The sequence below is a fragment of the Canis lupus genome, chromosome 12 (assembly GCF_048164855.1).
Source record: "Canis lupus baileyi chromosome 12, mCanLup2.hap1, whole genome shotgun sequence".
In the NCBI taxonomy this organism is placed as follows: Eukaryota; Metazoa; Chordata; class Mammalia; order Carnivora; family Canidae; genus Canis; species Canis lupus.
Genome location: NC_132849.1, coordinates 25,263,385 through 25,287,084, shown reverse-complemented (window position 1 = coordinate 25,287,084; position 23,700 = coordinate 25,263,385). Strand labels below are relative to the sequence as shown.

General features: G+C 45.1%; 1 protein-coding gene across 1 annotated transcript in view; it reads right to left on the bottom strand.

Annotated features, from left to right (window-relative positions):
• Positions 1 to 5,989: 5,989 nt before the first annotated feature.
• Positions 5,990 to 23,700, bottom strand: part of TCF7L1 (transcription factor 7 like 1) — a 159,242-nt gene continuing 141,531 nt past the window's right edge. The window contains exons 5-12 of the mRNA XM_072768932.1: positions 12,244 to 12,376; positions 11,123 to 11,225; positions 10,778 to 10,861; positions 9,923 to 10,066; positions 9,032 to 9,191; positions 8,841 to 8,948; positions 7,969 to 8,044; positions 5,990 to 7,375 (exon numbers count right to left, since the gene is read on the bottom strand). Coding sequence (XP_072625033.1) covers positions 6,942 to 7,375; positions 7,969 to 8,044; positions 8,841 to 8,948; positions 9,032 to 9,191; positions 9,923 to 10,066; positions 10,778 to 10,861; positions 11,123 to 11,225; positions 12,244 to 12,376 — 1,242 coding nt within the window. The 3' untranslated portion in view covers positions 5,990 to 6,941. The remainder of the gene's footprint in view (positions 7,376 to 7,968; positions 8,045 to 8,840; positions 8,949 to 9,031; positions 9,192 to 9,922; positions 10,067 to 10,777; positions 10,862 to 11,122; positions 11,226 to 12,243; positions 12,377 to 23,700) is intronic.

The following is a 23,700-nucleotide window of genomic DNA, read 5'->3' as shown; positions in this document are numbered from 1 at the left end:
AGTTATTTCAGAAATGTGACTCTGCTCTGGCTAAAGGATGTGAACTGGTAAATGAATCTGTTTCTAAAAGAAAATTATCTCCACCTCCCTTAAATAAATATTTGGCTAACATGACAGGATATTTGCTTGGCATGTGTGTAAGGAAGGGAATGGAATTGTTTAGCTTGACCTGGCATCCATATTACTAGGCAGGAGAGTAGTGTCCAAATCATGCAGTATATCTGGCATATAATTAAGACTCCCCAAAGTTATTATTATATAATTAATTACATTATATGAGATTTTTAAATATAAAGATAAATGAAAGTAAGAAAATAAAAATATCTTATAATCCAGAGCTATTGTCATGAATATTTTGTTGGTTTTCCCTTCTTTATAGGCATTTATGTGCATATGATAGATTATTAACTGAAAATAAAGCCAGTTACAAAACATACGTACCATTCTTACCTTACAGGTCCTCTTTATAGTTTTAGTGCTACAACCAGTCATGCCACTTATCTTCTGGGACACAATCATCTTGTTTCCCACTTTCTTTACTCAACATCCTTTGAGAGTTCCCAGTTGTCCCAATTGTCATAGAACTGAGTGTTTCTTTTTTTAAAAAAATATTTATTTATTTGAAAGAGAGCAAGCACACGTGCAAGAACATGAGCTGAGCAGGGAACCTGATGTGGGGATCGATCCCAGTAACTTGGGACTATGACCTGAGCTGAAAGCAGATGCTTAAGCGACTGAACTACCCAGATGCCCCAACCTGAGTGTTTCTATGAGGAAAGTGAAATCAACAAAATAAAATACAGCATAGAGTTGAAGATAAGGAGTTAAAATTAGATTTTTTTTTTTAAGATTTTATTTATTTATTCATGAAGGACACAGAGAGAGGCAGAGACACAGGCTGTTGAAGGAGAAGCAGGCTCCCGGTAGGGAGCCCTATGTGGGACTCAATCCCAGGACCCCAGGATCACGATCTGATCTGAAGGCAGACGCTCATCCACTGAGCCACCCAGATGTCCCAGAATTAGATATTTCAGTAGAGTGTTGAGGGCAAACCTGGCTGCAATGGGATAAGAAGTGAATGGAAGGTAAATTGTAACTACACTTTTCTGGAAGTTTGCATGTGAAACAGTTTCAAATTATGTAAATTGACTGAAGGGAAGAGGTCATTTAGAGTGACCAAGATTACAAGGTACAGAGACGAAGGTTTGAGTCTAGTGTGCAGCAGAGCAGTTGACTTTGGCTTGAACCAGAGTCAAACAGGTTGACTTTGAGACCTGTGGAAAGGCAGTTAAAATGGTTAGAGGGTGAGTGGAGATGGAGGTGGGGATATGAGGGTTCCAAAAAAAACCCTCAGTTGGCCTCAATTTTCTTGATAGTCTAAGAGGCAATGCAGTCTTAAAGACTGGGAAGGTGGGGTTTGAGATGGTGACATGGAGTTGTTGAGGGGATTTGAAGAGCTGCTGACAAAGGTCAAGTGTCATAACCAATGAGTGGCACAGGAGGCCTGGCTGATCTTAGGCATCACAAATCAAGTGTGGCACCAATCAAGTTATATGGTTCTTCTTCAGGCAGAGCTTCTAACTGGAATAGGATTAGAGAAGGCAGATTTCAGCACTAACCCCTAACGCACACCAATTTTAGTTTAAGAGAGTGGTAGCAGAGATTTTTAATAAATCTTAAATTTTCCTTGCACCCTTTCATGATAAAAACACAACAAACTAGGAAAAGAAGGGAACTTTCTTAACCTGAAAGAGGGCATTGTACAAAATCTCACAACTAACATTATACTTAATGGTAAAAGAATGGAAGCTTTCCCTTTAAGATAAGGAACAGTCATTTCTGCTCTTACCCAACTCTGTGCTAGAAGTAGCCAGGACAATTTGGCAAGAAAATGAAATAAAAAGTGTCCAGATTGGAAAAGAAGTAGTAAAACTATATTTGCAAATGATGTGATCTAAAAATCCTGAGGATGGGCAGCCCAGGTGGCTCAGCGATTTAGCGCCATCTTCAGCCCAGGGTGTGATCCTGGAGACCTGGGATTGAGTCCCACGTCAGGCTCCCTGATGGAGCCTGCTTTTCCCTCTGCCTGTGTCTCTGCCTCTCTCTCTCTCTCTCTGTCTCTCATGAATAAATAAAATCTTTAAAAAAATAAAATAAAATAAAAATCCTGAGGATTTTCTAAAAGTTTATTAAAATAAGTTTAGCAATAGGGTGCCTGACTGGCTTAGTTGGTAGGGCATGTGACTCTTGATCTCAGGGTCATGAGTTCAAACCCCATGTTGGACATGAAGCCTACTTAAACACACACACACACACACACACACACACACACACAAATTCAGCAAGGTTATAAGATATGACCCCAATATACAAAACTCCATTTTATTTCAATACATTTGAAATAGGCAACCTAAAAATGGAAATTGTTTAAGAAGCAATTCCATTTACTATCAAAAAAAGAACAAAAGAAGTGCAAACTTGGGGTACCTGACTGGCTCAGTATGCAACTCTTGATCTCAGAGTTGTGAGTTCAAGCCCCATCTTGGGCATAGAGCTTACATTAAAATAAAAAAAATAAAAAGTAAAAAAATAAAAAAAGTAAGTTTTTTTTTTTTAAATGCAAAACCTATACTCTGCAAACTATAAAACATGCTTTCCAACTTTAAAACTTACTACGAAGCTATAGTATTTAGGACAGTGTGGTACTGACATAAAGACATATAGATGAATTTTTTTTTAAGATTTTATTTATTTATTTATTCATGGCAGACACAGAGAGAGAGAGGCAGAGACACAGGCAGAGGGAGAAGCAGGCTCCATGCAGGGAGCCCGATGTGGGACTCGATCCCAGGTTTCCAGGATCACACCCCGGGCTGAAGGCGGCGCTAAACCACTGGGCCATCGGGGCTGCCCCATATAGATGAATTGAATAAAATTCAAATTCCAGAAATAAGCCTCTACATTTCTTTTTTTAAAAAAAAGGACAGCCCTGGTGGCTAAGTGGTTTAGCACCACCTTTGGTCCAGGGCGTGATCCTGGAGACCCGGGATTGAGTCCCACGTCAGGCTCCCTGCATGGAGCCTGCTTCTCCCTCTGCCTGTGTCTCTGCCCCCCCCGCCTCCCATGAATAAAGAAATAAAATCTTAAAAAAAAAATAAGCTTCTACATTTATGGTCAGCTGATTTTCAACAAGGGTGCTAAGACCATTCACTGGGGGAAAGAATAGTCTTCTCAATATATAGTCTGGGACAACTGTCTAATAAGCGTATGAAGAAATGCTCAACATCACTGGTGTTAGGTAAATACAAATCAAAATCACATTGAGGACCACTTTACACCTACTGGAATAAAAAACAGAAAAAAATGTGTTGGTGAGGATGTGGAGAAATTGGATCCTCACATGTTGCCAGCTGGAATGTAAAATGGTACAGCTGCTATGGAAAACAGTTTGGCAATTCCTCAGAAATTTAAAACAAATAATTACCATATGACCCAGCAATTTGACTCCTAGGTATATACCCCGAAGAATTGAGTACAGAAACTCAAACATTATACTTACATGTGACGTTCAAGGCACTATTATTCACAATAGCCAAAAGGTATAAGCAACCCATGTATTTATCAATAGATGAATGGATAAACAAAATGTGGTTTATATATACAATGGATTATTCAGTTATAAAAGGGAATGAAATTCTGACACATGCTACAATGTAGATGAACCTTGAAAGTATTATGCTGTGAAATAAGCCAAACACAAAAGGACACATACTGTAGGATTCTATTTATATGAAGGTAGCCAAAATAGGCAAATTCATAAATAGAAAGTAGATTAGAGGATCCTAAGGTGCATGGGGAGTTAATGTTTAACAGGTAGTTTGTTTGGGATGATGAAATCATTCTGGAAATTGACAGTAGTTAGGATTGCGTGATATTGTGAATGGACTGAATACCACTAGATTGTCCATTTTAAAATAGTTAAAACTCAATTTTATATCATGTACATTTTACCACAATAAAAAGAAGCCATGTCTGAGTAGGGTAAAAAAAAAACAAACAAAAAACTGGCAAGTACTCATAAAAAGACAAAGGAAGACTTAAGTATTTTATCAAGTCTTAAAGCAATGAAATGCTAATCCATGCAAGAACATGTACGAACATGGAGAACAGTGGGCTAAGTCAAATAGGCCAGGCATAAAAGGACAGATGCTTTAGGATTTCACTTAAATGGACTCTTTGGAATAAGCAAGTTCATGGAAACAGCAAGGGGATGAGGTCACCGGCTGGAGGAAGTGGGACTGAGGGGGTTATGACTCCATGGTTATATAGAATCTGTTCAGGGGGGTTGAAAAGTTTTGGAAATGGTGGTGGTGATACAACACTGTCAGTGGAATGAGTGCCACTGAGCTGTACATTTACAGAGAGTTAAGATGGCACATTTTATGTTACAGATATTTTACTATCAAAAATGAAAAAGGGGTGCCTGGGTGCTCAGATTGTAAGCATCTGACTCTTGGTTTCAGTTCAGGCCTGAAACTGATCTCAGGGTTGTGAGATCGAGCCCCACATGGGGCTCTGCCCTGGGCGTGGAGCCTAAGATTTTCTCTCCATCTCCCTCTGCACCCGCCTCTCCTCCCCATCTCCCTCTCTAAAAATAAATAAATAAAAACGGGAATGAAATACTGATACATGCTACATCATGGGTGAAGCTTGAAAATAGTAGGTTGAAAGAAGTCGGTGAGAAAGGACCACATATGGGGCACCTGACTGGCTCAGTCAGTAAAGCATATGCCTGCCTCTCAATCTCAGGATCATGAGTTCAAGCACCACATTGGGCAAGGAGCCTACTAGTAACAAAAAAAACCCCAATACACACACACGCACACAGAGGAAAAAGTACCATATGATGTATCATCCCATATTATTTTTTTAAAAGTTTTATTTATTTGTCATCTCTACACCCAACATGGGGCTTGAACTTACCACCCAGAGATCAGGAGTCGCATGCTCTTCTGACCCAGCCAGATAGGCAGCCCCTGCACGATCCCATTCAAATCATGTGTCCAGGAGAGACAAATCCAGAGACAGAAAACAGATAGTGGTTGCTGGGACTGGTGTGTAAGGGCAAGATATGGGGGTGACTTCTAAAAGGTCTGGATTCCTTTTTGAGGTGATCAAAATGTTCTAAGATTGTGATGATGGATACACAACTTTGTACATAAGAAAACCCATTGGGCAGCCTGGGTGGCTCAGTGGTTTAGCGCTGCCTTCCACCCAGAGTGTGTGTGATCCTGGAGACCTGGGATCGAGTCCTACATCAGGCTCCCTGCATGGAGCTTGCTTCTTCCTCTGTTTGTGTCTACCTCTCTATCTCTCACTCTGGGTCTCTCATGAATAAATAAATAAATAAATAAATAAATAAATAAATAAATAAATAAAATCTTAAAAAAAAACTAATTGAATTGTACACTTTAAATGGATAAATTCCATGTTATGTGAATTATAGCTCAAAGAAGCTGTTTTAAAATTACAGTGGTAGGGCGCCTGGGTGGCTTAGTGGTCGAGCGTCTGCCTTTGGCTCAGGATGTGATCCTGGGGTCCTGGAATTGAGTCCTGTATTGGGTTCCCCGCAGGGAGCCTTCTTCTCCCTCTGCCCATGTCTCTGCCTCTCTCTGTGTCTATCATGAATAAATAAGTAAAATCTTAAGAAAAAAAAAGAGTTGCGATGCTAGGTACCATGCAAAACAACCAAAGGATGCCCTTACCTCTTGGCAATTATGAGAAGATAAAGGAAAATAAAGATGACTGTCTTTAGATCTCAGTTACTAATACTGACTGGTCTGTACATTTCAGGCTGGAAGTTCAGCTGAATTTTTCTGTCAGGCATGTTTTTGTATTCTCCCCGCCAACCCCCTGCAAAAATCTAGCACAGGGCTTGCTATGAAGATGGGAGGCCTGATTCAACAAAAGAACTAAAATACTCTGGAAAGGTCTTGCAACTGCAATTTTATTTTCTTTTGTGAAAATAAACAACTGGAAGTTTAAAATGCTCCAAAAATTCCCCATAAAAACAAAAAGAAATACACACAGAAGAAGCATGTGAGGTGATGGGGGGAGGGAGGAGGGAGTTTAGATTTTTGGCGGATTGTTTTAGCACTGACCCAGGGGACGGGAGCCAGGCCGTGGGGCCAGGTCCCATCTGCCACTCTGGGACTGTGACGGGAGGTCTTGACTGGTGAGGGGGTGGCACAGAGACTTCTTCACCAAGGAAGTGGCAGGCACCTTGAATCCCTTTCAGTGTGGGGAAAAACCATTTCAGAGGACCGCTTTGCCCACCAAAAGCTGGGGGCTGTTGTGTTAGGGCCCGCTGAGGGGAAGGGGATGCTGGTGGAGACCAATCAGGCAAAAGGTGGCTTCTGACATGATGACAGTCTTACACTGGGCAGAGGACGAAGATGAAGGCAAGAACCGATGGAGTTGAGTGAAGGAGAAAAACTTGGCGAGGTAAAAGGGAATGTCCAGGAATGGGATCTAGGTGAAGAGGCAGCAGGCTAGAAGGCCAGCCATGGCCGACGTGTGGCCTTGGAAGGGGGCACGTGGGAGCCACGAGAAGAGGGAGCGGGGCAGAGAGCAAGAGAGGTAGAGAGAAAGGGGTCTTCTGCCCAGGTCCATCCACCACTGTACGTACAGGTAGAATAACACACTACTTTTCAGTCCTCTTTCTTGTAAAGTTTTTTTTTTTTGTTGTTTTGTTTTGTTTTTTAAAAAAGCCTTAAGATCAGCTACTGGTTACATCTACAAAATGTAAAGTGCTGCTGTTACCAGTCACTTTACAGAACAGTCCAGAGGTCAAATATTGACCAATAAAGTTTCCTTTTTTTTTTCTTCTGAATCATTACTACTCGACGAGTCACTTGACAGCCTGCATAGGTCGGGGCAGCTCAGTGGGCAGACTTGGTGACCAAGGAAAGAGGCTGGGCCTGGAGCACGGGGAGGGCCTGGTGGGCATGGAGTGTGGCTGGGAAGGAGGGGGGAGAGGTCAGCAGAGCTGTGGGCAGGGACCCGAGGGGGAGGGGCCGGGAGAGAAGGGGGGGCTGGCTGCCCATCTGGCCAGAGGAGGTGGCTGTTGCCTTAGCTGACAGGAAGGCAGCTGAGTGTAAAGCCAGCTGGGCCCGGCTCTCTGGCTTGGTGGTGAGGGAGAGGGGCTGGGCTTGCTCCGAGTGAGTTGCCGCGGGGGCAGCTGGTGACGCCAAGGCTGCGGAGGGAGTGGCCGGGGAATCCAGCATGCTGCCATGGGAAGAGGCAGGACTGTCACAGGACTTCTCAGGGGGCAGGTACTGAACACATGGCTTCTTGCTTTTGGAGGCCAGAGCACCTACAGGGATAAAACACAAGAAAGACTCAGCAGCCAGTAGCCGTGGGTGAGGCGGAACTCAAGAACGCCTACTGGGAGGGAAGGGGGGGGCCTGAAAGCTAGGCTTGCAAGATTAGGAAGCCGCATCGAGGCACACCTAGAGCATGGAGAAGGGGCAATGCCAAAATGGCAAAGACTGATTCAGTATCTGATAGGAGGGAAAAGAACTCAGCTAGATCTTATCATCACCTTTACTGCCTAAATCTCACCACTTTTGGAGACAGATCTCCATTCAATCTGCTTAGCCACCAGGGCTGCCTTTTTTTTTTTTTTTAAAGAACTGTAGAGGCTTATTTCTGGAATTTGAATTTTATTCAATTCATCTATATGGGGCAGCCCCGGTGGCCCAGTGGTTTAGCGCCGCCTTCCCCCCCGGGGCCTGATCCTGGAGACCTGGGATCAAGTCCCACATCGGGCTCCCTGCATGAAGCCTGCTTCTCCCTCTGCCTGTGTCTCTGCTTCTTATCACTACTCTACAGACACCTGGGAGCGGTGAGGGGGCCGCCCCCACTGTGATGGTGGGAAGAAGAGCCAGTGCCCTCCTCAGGACTCACCCTCTGCCTCTTGGACTTGCTGCTGGGACTGTGTCTGTGACAGCTGCTTTTCTCTCTTCCTCTTCTTTTTCTTACCCTGAAAGTTATGGCCAAAGAAAGGGTAACCGGAGTCAGAATAGTTGGCTTTTCAGGGGAACTCCCAGCTACGAAGTGGGGGAGACAGGATATTGCCCATACTGCCCTTGACCCTCCCTGAGTGAGGAAGCTGGGGGTGGAGGGCAGCCACTCAGGTCACCCTCCCCACAGAAGCCTCTGAGGAGCCAGAATGAGCCAGAATGAGCCTTCCTGGAACATGCTCTTGATTCTTCCCTCCAGCCCGGTGTCCTGGTTTTCTTAGAAGGCCTTATCCCTTCAGTGCCCTCAGGCTTATTTTTCCATTTCTCTCCCTGGAAGAGCGTGGTTCTTGATCTCTTGAGAAGCGATTCAGGCCCCACAGAAAATCTAAGAGCTCTGAAGTGTCTTACCAGAAAAAATGGCAAATGAGGACATATAAAAATCTGCCTAGAGATTACTGGAAAGAGTTACTGGAAATGCCAGGTGAAACTCATACATTGCTCGCTGAGCCCCTGATTCAGAACCCCTGGCCAGCAAGAGTCTCACCACCAGAGCCAGAACAGCTCCCGCTGCATCCTAAATTATGGAATCAAAGGCTGAGTCCACTCCAAATGACAGGGGTACAAATTTACATTGGTCCTTAGGACACCAGAGCCATGTTCTTGTTGGCCTCCTGAGCATTAAAATGCCTTCCTTATTTCTAGAGAAATACAGCCTCCTTCCTGGCCTCAGGAGTCCTCTGTCAATGTAGCCACTTTTCCTTTCCTGCTTGGCGTCACCGACAGATGCCACTCTTGGGGCCTGAGGGCAGCACTTACGTAGTTGTCCCGGGCTGACCAGGTTGGGTAGAGCTGGGAGTGAAGCTGCCGCTCCTTCCGGGCCAGTTCATAGTACTTGGCCTGTTCTTCTCGGGACAGGTTGTGCCACTGTGGAGAGAGGGTCAGAGATGACAGAGAATGAGGAACACGGGACATTGCCCCACACAGCCCGGGACGAGGGCAGATCTTACCTTTCTTCCCAGGATTTGGTTAATGGCTGCACTTTCCTTCAGGGTGCACTCAGCCACCACCTTGGCCCTCATCTCCTTCATATATAACATGAAGGCATTAAGAGGCTTCTTCACATGGGGTTTCTTTTCTTCCTCCTTTTTCACCGTGACTGGTGATTTCCTGGGGAGTCACAAAGCTGTAGGTTAGCACGTGTCGGTGGTCACCCAGCCCGCAATCCCTGCCTCTCGCGGAGGCTCGGGGCCGACCGCCCCTGGGGAACAGGGATGAGCTGCTTGGGCGTTCATCCATTCAAGCTGCCATGGCTTCTTGCAGCACCTGAGCATCTTCCACAAGTAGTTCCCAGCCCTGGAATGAGCTGAGGCCATATCCTATGAAAGGCTAGCTTCCTGAGGAAGGAGTAGAGGGCGGTGGTGGTGGTGAGGGGCGCTGGCCCCAGGGACAGAGAGGCCAGGGGACTGGGCACTCTGGGCAGAAGCAAGGGGGTGGGTCTTCTCCACCAGGAGGCACTGACTTCGGCTTTCCCGCTCTTTTATGGCTCAGAGGACAAAACATGGGTCTTGGGGACACTCTCCACTCTGCCACCAACAGCCAATTGTGACCTGGAGAAAATCCTCCCTTCAGGGCTCATACTTTCATGTGTATGGGGAGGGGAAGCAAGTCAAAAGCATTCTCAGGCTCTTTCAGCCTCCAAATCCTGGTTGTAAAACTTTCCTTACTGTGAGAAAAGAAAGAGGTCTCTCTGAGAGGTTAGGAACACAGAGAGTCCAGGGGGAGAGAATATGGCTGAGGGAGGCTGCTGGCTGCCTGCTAAACGCCACCAGGAGAGAAAAATAAATGGCATGTGCTGCTCAGAGACTGGCTGCCGCCCATCCAGGCTGCCTGATACTCACGCGCTCACGGCTGGGCTCAGGCTGGGGGGCGCTGGCTCTTGCTTGACAATGGGGGAGACGATGGCGGGGTGGGGAATCCCTGAGGTGGGCAGACCAGGATGGGCGGGAGCCACCATGTGAGGAGAGAACCGACTGGAAACCAGGCTGTGTACCATGTGGAAACAAGCGACAACAGAGGGGTTCAGGCTGGTGCCTGTCACCTAGACATGGCAGGGCTGTGTAAATGCCTCTGCCATGGTGGACTTTGACAGCTGGATGCCCATTCACAGACCTGACAGAACCAGGTTGGCAAACACCCAGCAATCCTCCCCTTCCCCCACAAATGCACGGGGTTCCTGTATCTGATGCTGGAAGCAGGTAGGATGAAACATGCAAAAGAAGGTATAGCAGGCCAGAGGCCAGGGTACACAATGGGGAAATAAGGGCATATGCTGTGGGTTGCACTTCGTTGTCACCAGAGGTGTCACTGTCAGAAGGATCCAGCCCCTGGGACAGGAGCCCCCTTTACTGTTCCCTCTCCTGACATCATTTCAGGAGAAACTAGTCTTCTCCCAGTCTCTGGCTTCAGTGCACAAAGCCTCGCATGTGGGGAGGATGTGGTGGGAGGCTAAGTGCTGGAGCCTTAAAATTCTTCCCTTAGGGTGATGGGAAGAGTGAGCCGAGTCTGGGGTCTCCATTCTGACCATGGGGCATGAGGGTGAGTGGGGAGGAAAGGAGGTGAGTGGGGAGGAAAGGTGTACCTCCTTGTTTAGGGCCAAGAGAAAGCTTTCAGTGGTCAGAAATGGCAAGGCCACTCGTAGAGGACCATTCCCTGCAAAGGCCGCTTCATGCTCACACCCCAGTCCTGGGACTCACCTGGACATTGAGGCGTTCATGGCGAGGGCAGGGTAGGGGTGCCGGAAACCACCAGGAGGAAGAGAGTACATGGGCTGTCCTTGCCTATAAGAGCCAGGAGCAAGGCAAACTAGTCAGCAGGCTAGTTTGGGACGGTTCAGAACAGGGAAGGAGAGAGGGCTGGGAAGAAAGGATGATAAGGGGCAGGAAGGCAGAAGTAAGAGGAAGCTATGGGCTTTGGTGAGAGGATGCCAATGTGGGGTTGGAGGTGCTGCATACAGACCCCCCAGGGCTCACGGCAGGTACCGGAGGCAGAGCACAGCATACAGAAGGAAGGAGGGTGAGAAAGGCTATGAGTTTCCTTACTGTGGGACGAGCCAGCCAAGGGGATGGGGAATTTGTCCAACAGCTCCAGGAGACAGTGGGTAATATGGAGACAGCTCAGATGGGTGAGGAGGCCGAGGGATTCCTGCTTCAAAGAGACATGTGTCAGACTGCTTCCTGGCCCTACCACGTACCTGGAAATCACACCAAACCAGAAGTCCCTTCTTTCATTATCCTTGCCTGTCACCTCCCTAGCTCTGCTGGGGTCAAGGGCATATTCGGGGAAGGCAGGACTAACACGGCTTCTCTCTGGCTACATGGATCCCTCCTCTGTCATCAGGACTAATTTCCAGTTGCTTATACAGGAGTCATCCAAGAAAGGAACCAGAAGTCCTAGACTGAGAGACCCAAGATATTCCCCAGAGTCATCTAACTATTCCTCTAGATAACCTGCCCCATTCATGGAGAAGTAAACTTTGGATTTCTATTCCATGTTTGTCCTCTTCGTTATCTGTTACTTATAGTAAGTAACTGTGATTTCTCTTAAGAGGGGTTCCAAAAATGCTTTGAGCCATGACAACTCTGGGAATTTGATGAGGCTGTGTCTCCCTGGGGTGGACAGTTCTGGTGAACAAGTTAAACAAACAAACAAACAAAAAAAAGCCAGCTCAGCCTTGCTGCTTTGTAGCTGCACTTTTAAGTCTGGCTAGACTGGTTACTCTATTTGAAAATGTTCAGTATATAAAAGGCAAAGGTCTTGGTTAAGGGAGGCACAGCCCACAGCTGGGCTAGACTCAAGGTCAACGCAGACTTCCCCTCACTTCCAGCTCATTGCACCGCCAAAGTATTAAGAGATTCTAAACTAGAGAAACATGGCAGAGCAACACCACCTCCTTAGTGGGGAGCCAGGCCCTGGGCCTTGCCTCATGTAATTTCCTCTTATCTTCACAATGCCTCTGTGATGTGAAAGGGACACACAGGGAAGCACGGATGAAAAATCAGAAAAGGCTAAGGTTAATGGGCAAAGTTATAGGCTCTCGGGAATTGGAGACATGACCTGCACCCAGGGCTGCCTGATTCCAGGGCCATTATGTTCCCCGAGAAGACAAGCCTGCCCCATTGGAGTTCTGCATGGGGGCCAGCCTGAGCTTTGGATGACTCACCTGTCTTTGGATCGATCTCTGGGGAGAGGTGTGTGGGAGGGGAGCCAGGGGAAAAGTGGTCGTTGCTGTAGGTGATGAGGGGCGTCAACGGGTGCATGTGATGCGGGGGCTGAACAACAGGAACTTTATTAGACTGAAAGAGAGAGAAAAAGACTAGGCACAGTTGCCAAGGAGACAGAGAATACAATCTGCTGTTATTTACTGTGTTCAATATGTGCCAGGTATTTTCCAAGCACCAGCCCATCCAGCCCGGGAGAGAAAGGAGCAGTCTACGCAGCAGGGAAAAAAACCCACAGAATCAGAGAAGAGATTACACCCACCCTCCAACATACCCTCTTCCAAACAACATACACTCGATTCATGTATGCCATGCAGCCCTAAATGCTATAGGCTATTGAATTATTAACTATGCTCTGTGTAATCTCAGTGAGTTTTTTTTTTTAAGATTTATTTATTTGAGGGATCCCTGGGTGGCGCAGCGGTTTGGCGCCTGCCTTTGGCCCAGGGCGCGATCCTGGAGACCCGGGATCGAATCCCACGTCGGGCTCCCGGGGCATGGAGCCTGCTTCTCCCTCTGCCTGTGTCTCTGCCTCTCTCTCTCTATCATAAATAAATAAAAATTAAAAAAAAAAGATTTATTTATTTGAGAGAGCGCGAGCAGAGTGAGAGGGAGAAGCAGACTCTGCTGAGCAGAATCACCTGATGGGGGACTTGATCCCAGGATCCCGGGATTGTGACCTGAACCATAGGCAAATGCTTAACTGACTGAGCCACCCAGGTGCCCCTCAGTGAGGTTTAAAATATTCAACACACCCTTTCCAAATAAATATTTTTCATAGAAATAGGAGCTCACAGTTCAAGTCTGAGACTGGGAACAGACCAGTGGGGAATTGTCACCATCAGACCTCATGGAACCAGCTGTCATGTTTAGTCTCTACAGACATAATCCAAGAGCACTTAAAACAGGTCTGTCTTCCTATAGCACTTCAAACACTGCTAACCTAATTACCACACTTCCTTTAAAACACCAGCAAATGTAAGAAGTACCGTTATTTTATAAAACTATTAAGAAGGAAAAAAATACACTGGCTTGCCATTGACACATTCTGACTTCAGAGATACTAAAATGGGAAAAACCTGTGTGTCCTAGAATTGGTAAACTGAATTGTTTTAATCTAGTCTGACTTAACAAGGAGTTTTATTATAAAAAGATAAGATATGTAAAAAGGATTTTATAAATATTTTATTTATTCATGAGAGGCACACAGAGAGAGAGAGAGAGAGAGAGAGAGCGAGCAGAGACACAGGCAGAGGGAGAAGCAGGTTCCATGCAGGGAGCCCGACATGGGACTCGATCCCGGGTCTCCAGGACCACGCCCTGGGCCAAAGGTGGGCACCAAACCACTGGGCCACCAGGGCTGCCCAAAATATACAGTTTTTAAAAAGTTTTTATTTATTTGAGAAAGAGAGAGAGCAAGCTAGTGCACAATAGGGGTGGGGTGGGGAGGGACACAAGGAGGAGAAACAGCCTCCTTGCTGAGCAGAGAGCCCCAACGTGGGCTCCATCCCAGGACCCTGAGATCATGACCTGAGCCAAAGGCAGATGCTTAACCGACTGAGCCACCCAGCACCCCAAAAAGAGCTACGCTTTATTGAGCACCCCACTAAAAGCAAAGCGCTAGGCAAGACATCAACTCCTTATTATAACTTAGCAAAGAGGGGGATCCCTGGGTGGCTCAGCGGCTTAGCGCCTGCCTTTGGCCCAGGGCGTGATCCTGGAGTCCCAGGATTGAGTCCCACATGGGGCTCCCCGCATGGAGCCCGCTTCTCCCTCTGCCTGTGTCTCTGCTTCTCTGTCTCTCATAAATAAATAACTTAGCAAATAAGCCATGATCATCCCCATTTGAGGAGAAAACTGAGCTCAGGATGACTAAGTGGCTCAGCCTAGGACCCAGAACTGGATTCGTATCAGCCCTTTATGGCTCTAACAAAGCAGTGTTTTCTCTGGTACTACCTGCCTCCCCAAGAGCCCAATCAAAATACATCTGTCAGGGAGAAAAGACTGACATTTTTCTGTATAATAAGGTAAACGCGTTTACAAGTGGAGAAGAGGTTTGCTCTAAAAAGAAGTCTGCAAAATGGATAATGGATTGGAGGCAGCTCAAGAGACGGAATATTGACCAAACTGCTGTCTTTCAATCTGAATTTTTTGTTTCATAGATTCTGGGAGCCATTTTTTCCTTTCTCATGGTGCCCATTTGGTGCTCATAATGCAAACTCCAATATTTATGTCTATGTATCCGTGCTGACAGTAGTCTTGCTCAATTTTCAGCAGGCTAAGCAGAGACCCGCGTCAGGGTACTGGAGCAAGGTCCCCGACCAGGAGTCGTCCAGCTCCCAGACCCGCAGATGCAGAGAATTCGGACTGTTCCCAACCACAACCACTAGGTGGCGCTGGCACATGACGAGGCGCTGTAACCCCGCCTGCAACAGCCCCCTATCACCTTCCAACCACAGTGGGCTTCTTTGACATTGTCTATAAATTCTAAAATTATTTCCTTTTCATTTTCTCACCGGTTCCCTTACTGGCTTTTGAAGATGTCTCCCTTTACACGAACATATCGCACAATCAAGAGTATAACAATTATTTTAAGGTCAGATTTCTTGGAACCTAATGTACCTAAATGATGCATTGGGGTTTCCTGGAAACAGCTTTGTCCAAAGGATGATTTTTTAGTATCATAAAAGCAACAGAATTATTACTAAAGTGATAGTAAGTGATAAAAGAGTTACACAGAATGATTGCGGGTTTTTTTTTTTTTTTTAAAGATTTTATCTGTGTGAGAGAGAGAGAGTGGGCAGGGAGAGGTGCTGAGTGCAGAGCCCGAGGTGGGGCTTGATCTCACAAACCTGAGATCATAACCTGAGCGCAAATCAAGAGTCAATTGTTTAACTGATTGAGCCACATAGGCGCCCCCAGAATGATTACGATTTCTAAAAAATACATAAATATTTATGTTTAGAAAAAAAAAAAAAAAAAAAAGACTAGATGCTAACAACACTGAAAAAGACTAGAAGCACACCAAACTGTAAATAGTAGGTATGTCTGAGTGGTGGAACTATGGGTGATTTTGTTTTTCTTCTATTTCTATATTTTCCAATTTAGCTATTGTTTATAGTAAAAAGTATACTTATGATGAATACAAAAGAAATACAAACTGTATTATAAAGCATTTAGAAAACACAATCAGGGAGCCTGGGATGGCTCGGTGGGTTAAGCATCCCACTCTTGGATCTTGGCTCAGGTAGGTCATGATCTCCTGGTGGTATGATGGAGCCCAGCTTCCTGCTCTGCTTGAGATTCTTCTCCTTCCCTGTCCCTCCTCCTTTGCTCTTCCCCCGGGCTCATACTCTCTCTCTAAAATAAATAAATAAGATCTTAAAAAAAAAAGAAAAACAGAAAAGACAATCATACTAGTCTAAACCAGCTCCTATTCTCACTTTGGTATATCTCTCTTCATTCCTACTTCTTGCAGATCTGTTTTTTTTTTTTTTTAAGATTTATTTATTTATTCAGTCAGAGAGAGCAAGAGAGAGGCAGAGACACAGGCAGAGGGAGAAGCAGGCTCCATGCAGGGAGCCCAACGTGGGACTCGATCCTGGGTCTCCAGGATCACACCCCGGGCTGCAGGCAGTGCCAAACCGCTGTGCCACCAGGGCTGCCCTTGATCTGGTTTTTAAATTTATATTGATTTACATCATTTATAGCCATCTTTTAAAAAATGATTTTCCAGCTTTATTGAAGGATAATTGACAAATAAAATTGTAAAATAGTTGCAGTGTACAATGTGATTCTTTAATATATGTATATATAGCCATCTAAAAATATTTAATAGTATAATGAAATCCTGACTGCCCATGTGCTGTTGAGTCTGGCCTCATCAGAAGAAGATGGCAAATAGCACTGACTGGGTAGCAAAGTATAAAGCAGGGAAATATTGAGTTCTATTTAAAAGTGTATTATCCTCACTTAAATGCTCTATGAGTTATTATTGGTTCCCATTAGATGGCATCATTGTCCAGAGAATGGACTGGGAGGTGGTGGGTTTACAGAGAAAGGAGGGTAAACTTTTCCTTGCTCAGTCTGGGAAGACGTGGCCTCTGGGACGGATAATTGAGAATTACTCTTTGGAGCTGACCTGAGGACGGCTCTCCTTGGAGTAATAGTTACAGCTCTTTTCTCTCCTCAGCTGCCCTCAGTAGCAGGATGTTCGTGGCATAAATTCAGGCCAAGAGGAGACATGTTGGGAACCACCCTACCCGTCCCAGTGGAAAACCCCAGCACCAACAGCATGCCCAGGCAAAGGTAGGGGGTTCACTCAGGACAGGAGCTAAGTCCAGATTCATCTAAGAAGAGCATCTCAGAGCCAGCTCGGACCTGAATCCTTCTGCAGTCATGCTGACCCAAGCTTCTCCACCTCCCAGTCCATTCTCTGGACAATTCAATCTATGTTGTGGTCTGCTTCTAGAGTTGCTCCAAGCCAAAGTTCTTTTAATTCCTTGTCCCCGAGGAAGCACTGCCTCCTCTCCCACTGTTTAGGATTTAAATTCAAGCCAAAGTAAAGCTAGTGCCACACAGCTCCAGCACAGCAGGACAAGCCACCTCCCTGCAAGTCATCCCTCCACCAGGCCACTCTCTTCTAGCTGTTGGTCTCAGGAACTGGTGGAGGCATCCACAGAGCCTCCTGGTCCCAATTCATGCACTATTCTCTTTGCTTCCTGATCCTGATTTTGGGGATCAGGAGAAGGTTGTGTAGATTAAACACAGATCAGCTTTAACTTTGTGGTATCACTCAAGAAGTAGCCACAGATGCGCCAACACACTGCCCAGAAAAGATACAGAGAGTTCCTTCAACTTGCTGCTATATCTGATTTTTTTTTTAAGATTTTATTTATTCATGAGAGACACAGAGAGATACAGAGAGGCAGAGACACAGGCAGAGGGAGAAGCAGGCTCCATGCAGGGAGCCGATGTGGGACTTGATCTTGGGTCTCCAGGATCACACCCTGGGCTGAAGGCGGCACTAAACCGGTGAACCACCCGTGCTGCCTGACGCATCTGATTTTATGCATTTAAGAACTCTCTTTTGTCTACATCCATTTGTCTGTTTAGTGATGGAGGTGACCTTCTCTGTGGGTGATCCTCTCAGAAGGGAACCTGATCCCTCCAAGACAGGGCTACCTGGAGCGGGGGCGGGGGGTGGTCTCCAAATCTTTTTTGACCATATAACTTAATCAATAAAAGTGTCATTTCTGCCGTGTTTGTTTGTTTGGTTGACTGGGGCTCTTAGTAGTAGCATTTCCAATCTAAGGATATCGCAGGAATCTTTTGAAGCTACTTGTACATTTCCTTGTGGGTTATTTTAGTTAAAACTCAGTAAGGTGTGGGACGCCTGGGTGGCTCAGGGGTTGAGTGCTTGCCTTCACACCCAGGGCGTGATCCTGGGGTCCCAGGATCGAGTCCCACATTGAGCTCCCTGCATGGAGCCTGCTTCTCCCTCTGCCTATGTCTCTGCCCCTCCCTCTGTGTCTCTCATGAATAAATAAATGAAATCTTAAAAAAAAAAAAACCCAAAAAACTCAGTAAGGTGTAAATCCATGCAGATGGGCTCATGTGAATTGCAATATGCTGAAAATCAACAAGTACGTCAAGTCCCTGCTATCCATCCCCTCATATCTTGTACAGCAACGATGAACTTCTTCTTAATGATTTTAGATGAAGACCTAAGGGATAGTGTTTTCACCCCCAACCAGTACCTCAATGGAACATCTTGTATCTGCACAACTTTTTGGAGATAACCAATTGAATTCACTGCCCAAGCTTGGACAGAGAACAACTTTCTTTACACGCATCCCACTGTAGGTCCTAGGAGATCTCTCTGTGCATTGGCATATCACTCAGATAAGTAGTTCCTCAACCTAATGAGAGCTCATCAAGTGTTGGAAGATAAATACCTTGTTCTCTGAGACCTTCTCTTTGTTTCCCTCATTCGCCATAGTCTCTGGACTCACTATTTTCCAGCCACCTGTCTTTAATTTACCCCCATGTCTTTCTTAAAATTAGTAAAATATTTCAGAAGGAGATGGCTGGTTGGTAGTGTAGAAAATAAGATTGAAAGATTTACATATAATAGAACCAGGGCCATATAGGAACTGAATTTAAGTTGGGGGGGAAAAGCCTCAATTCTCTTTCTCTGTACACACACACACACACATATCACTCCGACAAATATTACTTGAAAGGCAAAATGTAACCTCTTTGGCACTCTATCATTGTATTCTATTAAGGAAAGGAAGTCTGAATATATGTCTCCTATACAGAATTTTCCTCCACTGAGAGAAATGGCAATCCACATTTTCAGTTATTGGATGTTTATGGAGACTGTCTACACAGCAGGGACTGAGTTGGGCAGCCTAAGGGTTAGAGGTCGACAGAGCAGAAATGTAAAGAATCTGGACCTCTGATGACATAGATGAATTGGTGGACTAACTGGCCCTACAGAAAACACCAATCATAACAATAAGAGCAACGAGATAAATTCCTTTCTTGTTTCACTACAGGGGGTGGGGAGGGGGCAACAGGTATTCCTGTTGTATCTACTATATGCCAGGTACCGCTCCAGGTCTTGTGAATGCACTACAGACTCATCTATTTAGACAAAAATATCTATCCTCATGGTACTTATATTCTAATTGGAGATATAGAAAAGTAAGCAAAATTAAAAGGGAACGATAGATTAGATATTGAGAAATACTACGAAGAAACACTAAGTTGGGGCAAAGGGATAGGGGATTGTGACACAGGTTGAACAAGGGAAGTCTCGAGGATAAAATGACTTTTAAAAGATGCCTGAAGGAAGCAGGGAGCTGGACCTGTGGACAAGTGGGGGAAGAACATTTTGGTAGAAGGAACATCAGAGTGGTGTCTTTGAGATGGGTGGTCTGCTAGGCATGTTTGAAGAACCACAAGGAGGCCAGTGGACTGGAGCAGAGAGAAGAAAATGAGGACGGAGAGTCTATATTACCGTATTAAATGCTTTCTGAGCTCTTCACCTGTGGCAAGCCACGGAGGATGTAAAGACAAAGCAAGGCAATGGGTGAGAGATAATATTTAGGGAACTAGAATGGGTTTCAGGCCCTTCTAAGCAGTGTTACGTCTTTGAGGTCCTCGAAAATAGGACTGCGCATAAAATTCTTGGGATAAATCTTTCCTTATCAATACTCTCCTTGTCCCAGTGTTTGCTGGCATTGCAAGTGGCAAAAGTAAACCCTGATGTTACCTTTACTTTTGTTTCTTTGACCTTGGCCCTTTTTTTTCCTGTATAAATGCTTGTAGGAAAAAAAGTTTAAACCCTTGCAATTCAAATCGGTACCAAGATGTACACAGGTGAATGTCAATTTTTATTTACTTTCTAGAATTTGGGTGAGCTCTTCCAACCTATAAATTCAAGTGCTTGTTTTTAAAGCCCAGTTTCCCTTTTATTTCTGCCTTTTATTGTTTTCATTGGCTTGGTCTCTCTCTCCCAGGAACACTACTTGTTGATTGGCTTCTTAGTTTCTCTCTTCTATCCGTTGCCACCTTTCCAGGAGTGATACCAATACAGAGATATCAATACAGAGATTGGACCTTCCACAATGTCCATTCTGCTCTACAGTAAGATTCATGAGTGGGAAGAGTAGGAAGTCTCCAAAGCTAAATTCTCAGTAGTAGAAACTAACGAGGGGATGGAGGTAGGTAATCAAAGTTTGATGAAAACAGGACACTTAGACAACTTCAAAGCCCCCCTGCCCCCGAGGGCGCTTAGGAGTTACAAGCGGAAAAAGAGCAACACCACAGTGGAGACACATGACAGACCACCTTACCCAAATGATCGAAGCTGACATCCCGATATGGGCACAAACAGGATATGGTAGGCCTGCCTCCCAATGGGGTCCTTCACCGAAAAGGACAGGGCATCAGTGCGGTAGCATTCTTGCCAAAAATACATGAGCGGAGTCTAACCACGAGGAAACAGACAAACCCAAATGGTCTATAAAACAGCTGCTCTGGACTTCTCAAATAACATCAAGGTCAGAAAGGACAATGGCTGATGAACCCTGCTACATCCAAGGAGAGAAGGGGCATGGCAAGTAAATGCCATGTGTGATCCTGGACTGAGCTCTCATTACATGGCTGTAATGGACATTACTGGGGACATTAGCAAAAATCATATTCTCTATTGTGGGTTAGAAAGTAATACGAAATGTTCATTTCTTGATTTTGATAAGTGTACTGTAGTCATTCTAAGATAGTATCTCTGTTCTTAGGAAATATATCCAAAGTATTCAGGGAGTAGAGGGGCACAATAGCTCCAATTTACTTTCAAGTTGTTAAAAAAAACCATAAATATATGTAGATGTATACACACACACACATATATATATATACACACACACACACACACACAGAGAAAGAGAGAGGGCAAAGCATGAGGCAACATTCCTGAATCTAGATAAAGAGAAGATGGGAGTTCCTTGTAGTATTCTCATAATTCTTCTGCAAGTTTAAAATAATGTAAAAATAAAAAAGTTAATACTGTGTAATAAGAATTGAAATCAGTTTGGAGGCAGACCAGAGTGGCAAAGGGCTATGTGATGAGTTTTGAACTGTTTTGGGTCCCCAACAGGTGCAGTTGAGAAAATGGAAAAACCAGGTTCGTTCGTTCATTCATTCATTCATTCATTCATTCGACAGAGAAAGGGGGGGTGCAGAGAGACACAGGCAGAGGGAGAAGCAGGCTTCATGCAGGGAGCCTAATGTGGGACTCGATCCCAGGTCTCCAGGATCATACGATCCCAGGTCTCCAGGATCACACTTCTCCAGGGTGAAGGCGGCACTAAACCGCTGAGCCACCCGGGCTGCCCCAGGTACAGTTTTAAAAAGGAAACCTCAATAAATGTTTTCAATTGAGAACTGGCATGCTAAGCAAAGCCAGACTAATAGGCCCAAAGGCAGAGCAACAAGGTGGCCATTCTTCAGAAGGGTTTCCAAGGCACTGGCTTGACAATCAGACCTTGGACATGAGGCTAATAAGCAAGTTGCTTCTCGGAGTGGCCCAATATTTAACAGCAAAATGAGGTGTCTGCTATTTAAAGGAATCATTTTGGCCATCTTCTAGAAAGCACGTCACAGGGGCATGCACAAGCAGACAAATACAGAAGGGAATGAAGTTCCATATAACAAAACTGCAGGATTACAGGTCTTTTTCTGTGTGCATTGGCATCTTCCCAAGTGTTTTACGCAGCACAAACGTTACTTTCACGATTTCAAAAAAGACTCAGAAAAAGTCCCGTATGAAAAGAGGGAATGGAGCAATAGGGAGAGAAGGGTTTACAAGGGGTACCACCTTTCCCCTGATCAGTTAGGCTTCCATTCATTCACAGATGCTCTGTGAGCACCTACTCTGTACTAGGTGTTAGAACAGGTGCAGGAAGAACAAACATGAGCAAAATAGACGTTGATTCCTCTCTGAGTTGGTTATATTCTGGAAGTGCATGAACTGGTTTTGTGCCTCGGCACAGTCCTCCAGGGACAGAGGAGGAAAAGACGGGGCCAAGCACATGGGGCCACAGTGAGACTGGGTAACAGTCTACACACAAGGAGATTACAGTGATCAGATACGACAAGTTGTTACATAAAAAATATCACAGCGATTCAGTTTTTAGAGATTGTTTTTAAAGCATAAAATCCAAGCAGTAATAACACTTAACTCCATCTCCACCCTGGCCCAGTTACGGCTTGTTTATACACATTTCCTTGACAGGCAGCTTTGACGTGACTCACTAAATCCCTGCCAAGTATGCAGGCTGTTTCCTTCATTTGCCCTTCTCCCAGTGCAAACCCCATCTTAAAATATTTCGCTCGTGATTCTAAATGAAACCCATAATTGAGTGTTTTCAATTTTCTAATAAAAACGCCAGGGTCCAAACCTTCAAGTCCTACTTATACCTCCAGCCCAGAGAAGGCAGCACCTGGTAAACTGCATTCTCATCTCTAGCTCCTTCTTCTCATTGCCTCTGATTTACAATTAGGGCAAAGATTCTCCATTCTGGCTACCCCTTAGAATCTTTTAGGGGGCTTAAAAAACAAGGATACCAACTCTACCCCAGACCAATTAAATCATATCCTTGGAAGAGTAGATGTGAGATTCTATAGGTTCATTATCTCTATTACCTTTGCGATCTGTCCACTTGAGCTGGCACCTAATGCAGGCCCTCATCACCTCAGTCTGCTAATTAAACAGTATTTTAATCGTTCTTTCCTTGTTTAAAAGAGTATTGGTGGTGGTGGTGGCAAACAGCAGAGAGCTGATAGTCATCGAGGGCTCACCTCATACTGGGCATAATTCTAAAATCATGATAATGCATTGGCTCATTTGCACACAGTTCTTGAGATCAAGTCCTCTTCTGATTCCCATTTTAGAGACAAGAAAACCAAAGCAATGCAAGATGAAGTAATTTGGCTAAAGTTGTACCAATAGGAAGAGGCAGGGTTGGATTCAAACCCATGGTGTTAAAACACCCTCTGACACATTGATGGTTCTCCTCGGTGTCAGGTTTTGCTCCTACACACACATATGTGTCTCAGAAGTCAGAATGAAATGCTCTGACATGAAAACTGAGAAGAGTGGTCTTCTCCCAATCTGTAGCAGCGCAAGTTAATGTTAAGGTCTTCTCCCATAAATATTTCTTAAGCTTTTGAGGGCTGTTTCTGCCCTTTAAAAAAAATTTTTTTTAAAGTAATCTCTAATACCCAATGTGGGGCTCAAACTTATAATCCGAGATCAGGAGTCACACACTCCACTGACTAAGCCAGCCAGGTGCCCCCTGCTTTTCTTTCTTTCTTTTTTTTTTTTTTTAAATTTATTTATTTATGATAGACAGAGAGAGAGAGAGAGCCAGAGACACAGGCAGAGGGAGAAGCAGGCTCCATGCACAGGGAGCCCGACATGGGATTTGATCCCGGGTCTCCAGGATCGCGCCCTGGGCCAAAGACAGGCGCCAAACCACTGCGCCACCCAGGGATCCCCCCCCTGCTTTTCTATATTAGAATATAGAATGTGATCATACACACTTTACTAGAAAATTAGCCATTTTGTTATCTAGTGCAATGTGTCAACTGTTCAAACTTCTCTGCTCTGACAAAATAGGGAGCCCCTGCTCCACCACCATGCTGAATTAGTGTCTGCAGAGCACATATTTGCACTGGATGAATGACTGGCTGTTGGAGATACAGGCATGGAACCTCGAGAGTTTAGGAATTTCATATTTTACGGGAAATAGTAAGTGAGAATGAGTACCCTAATTTATCTAAAGAAAAGAGTCTATGGGGATCCTTGGGTGGCTCAGCGGTTTAGC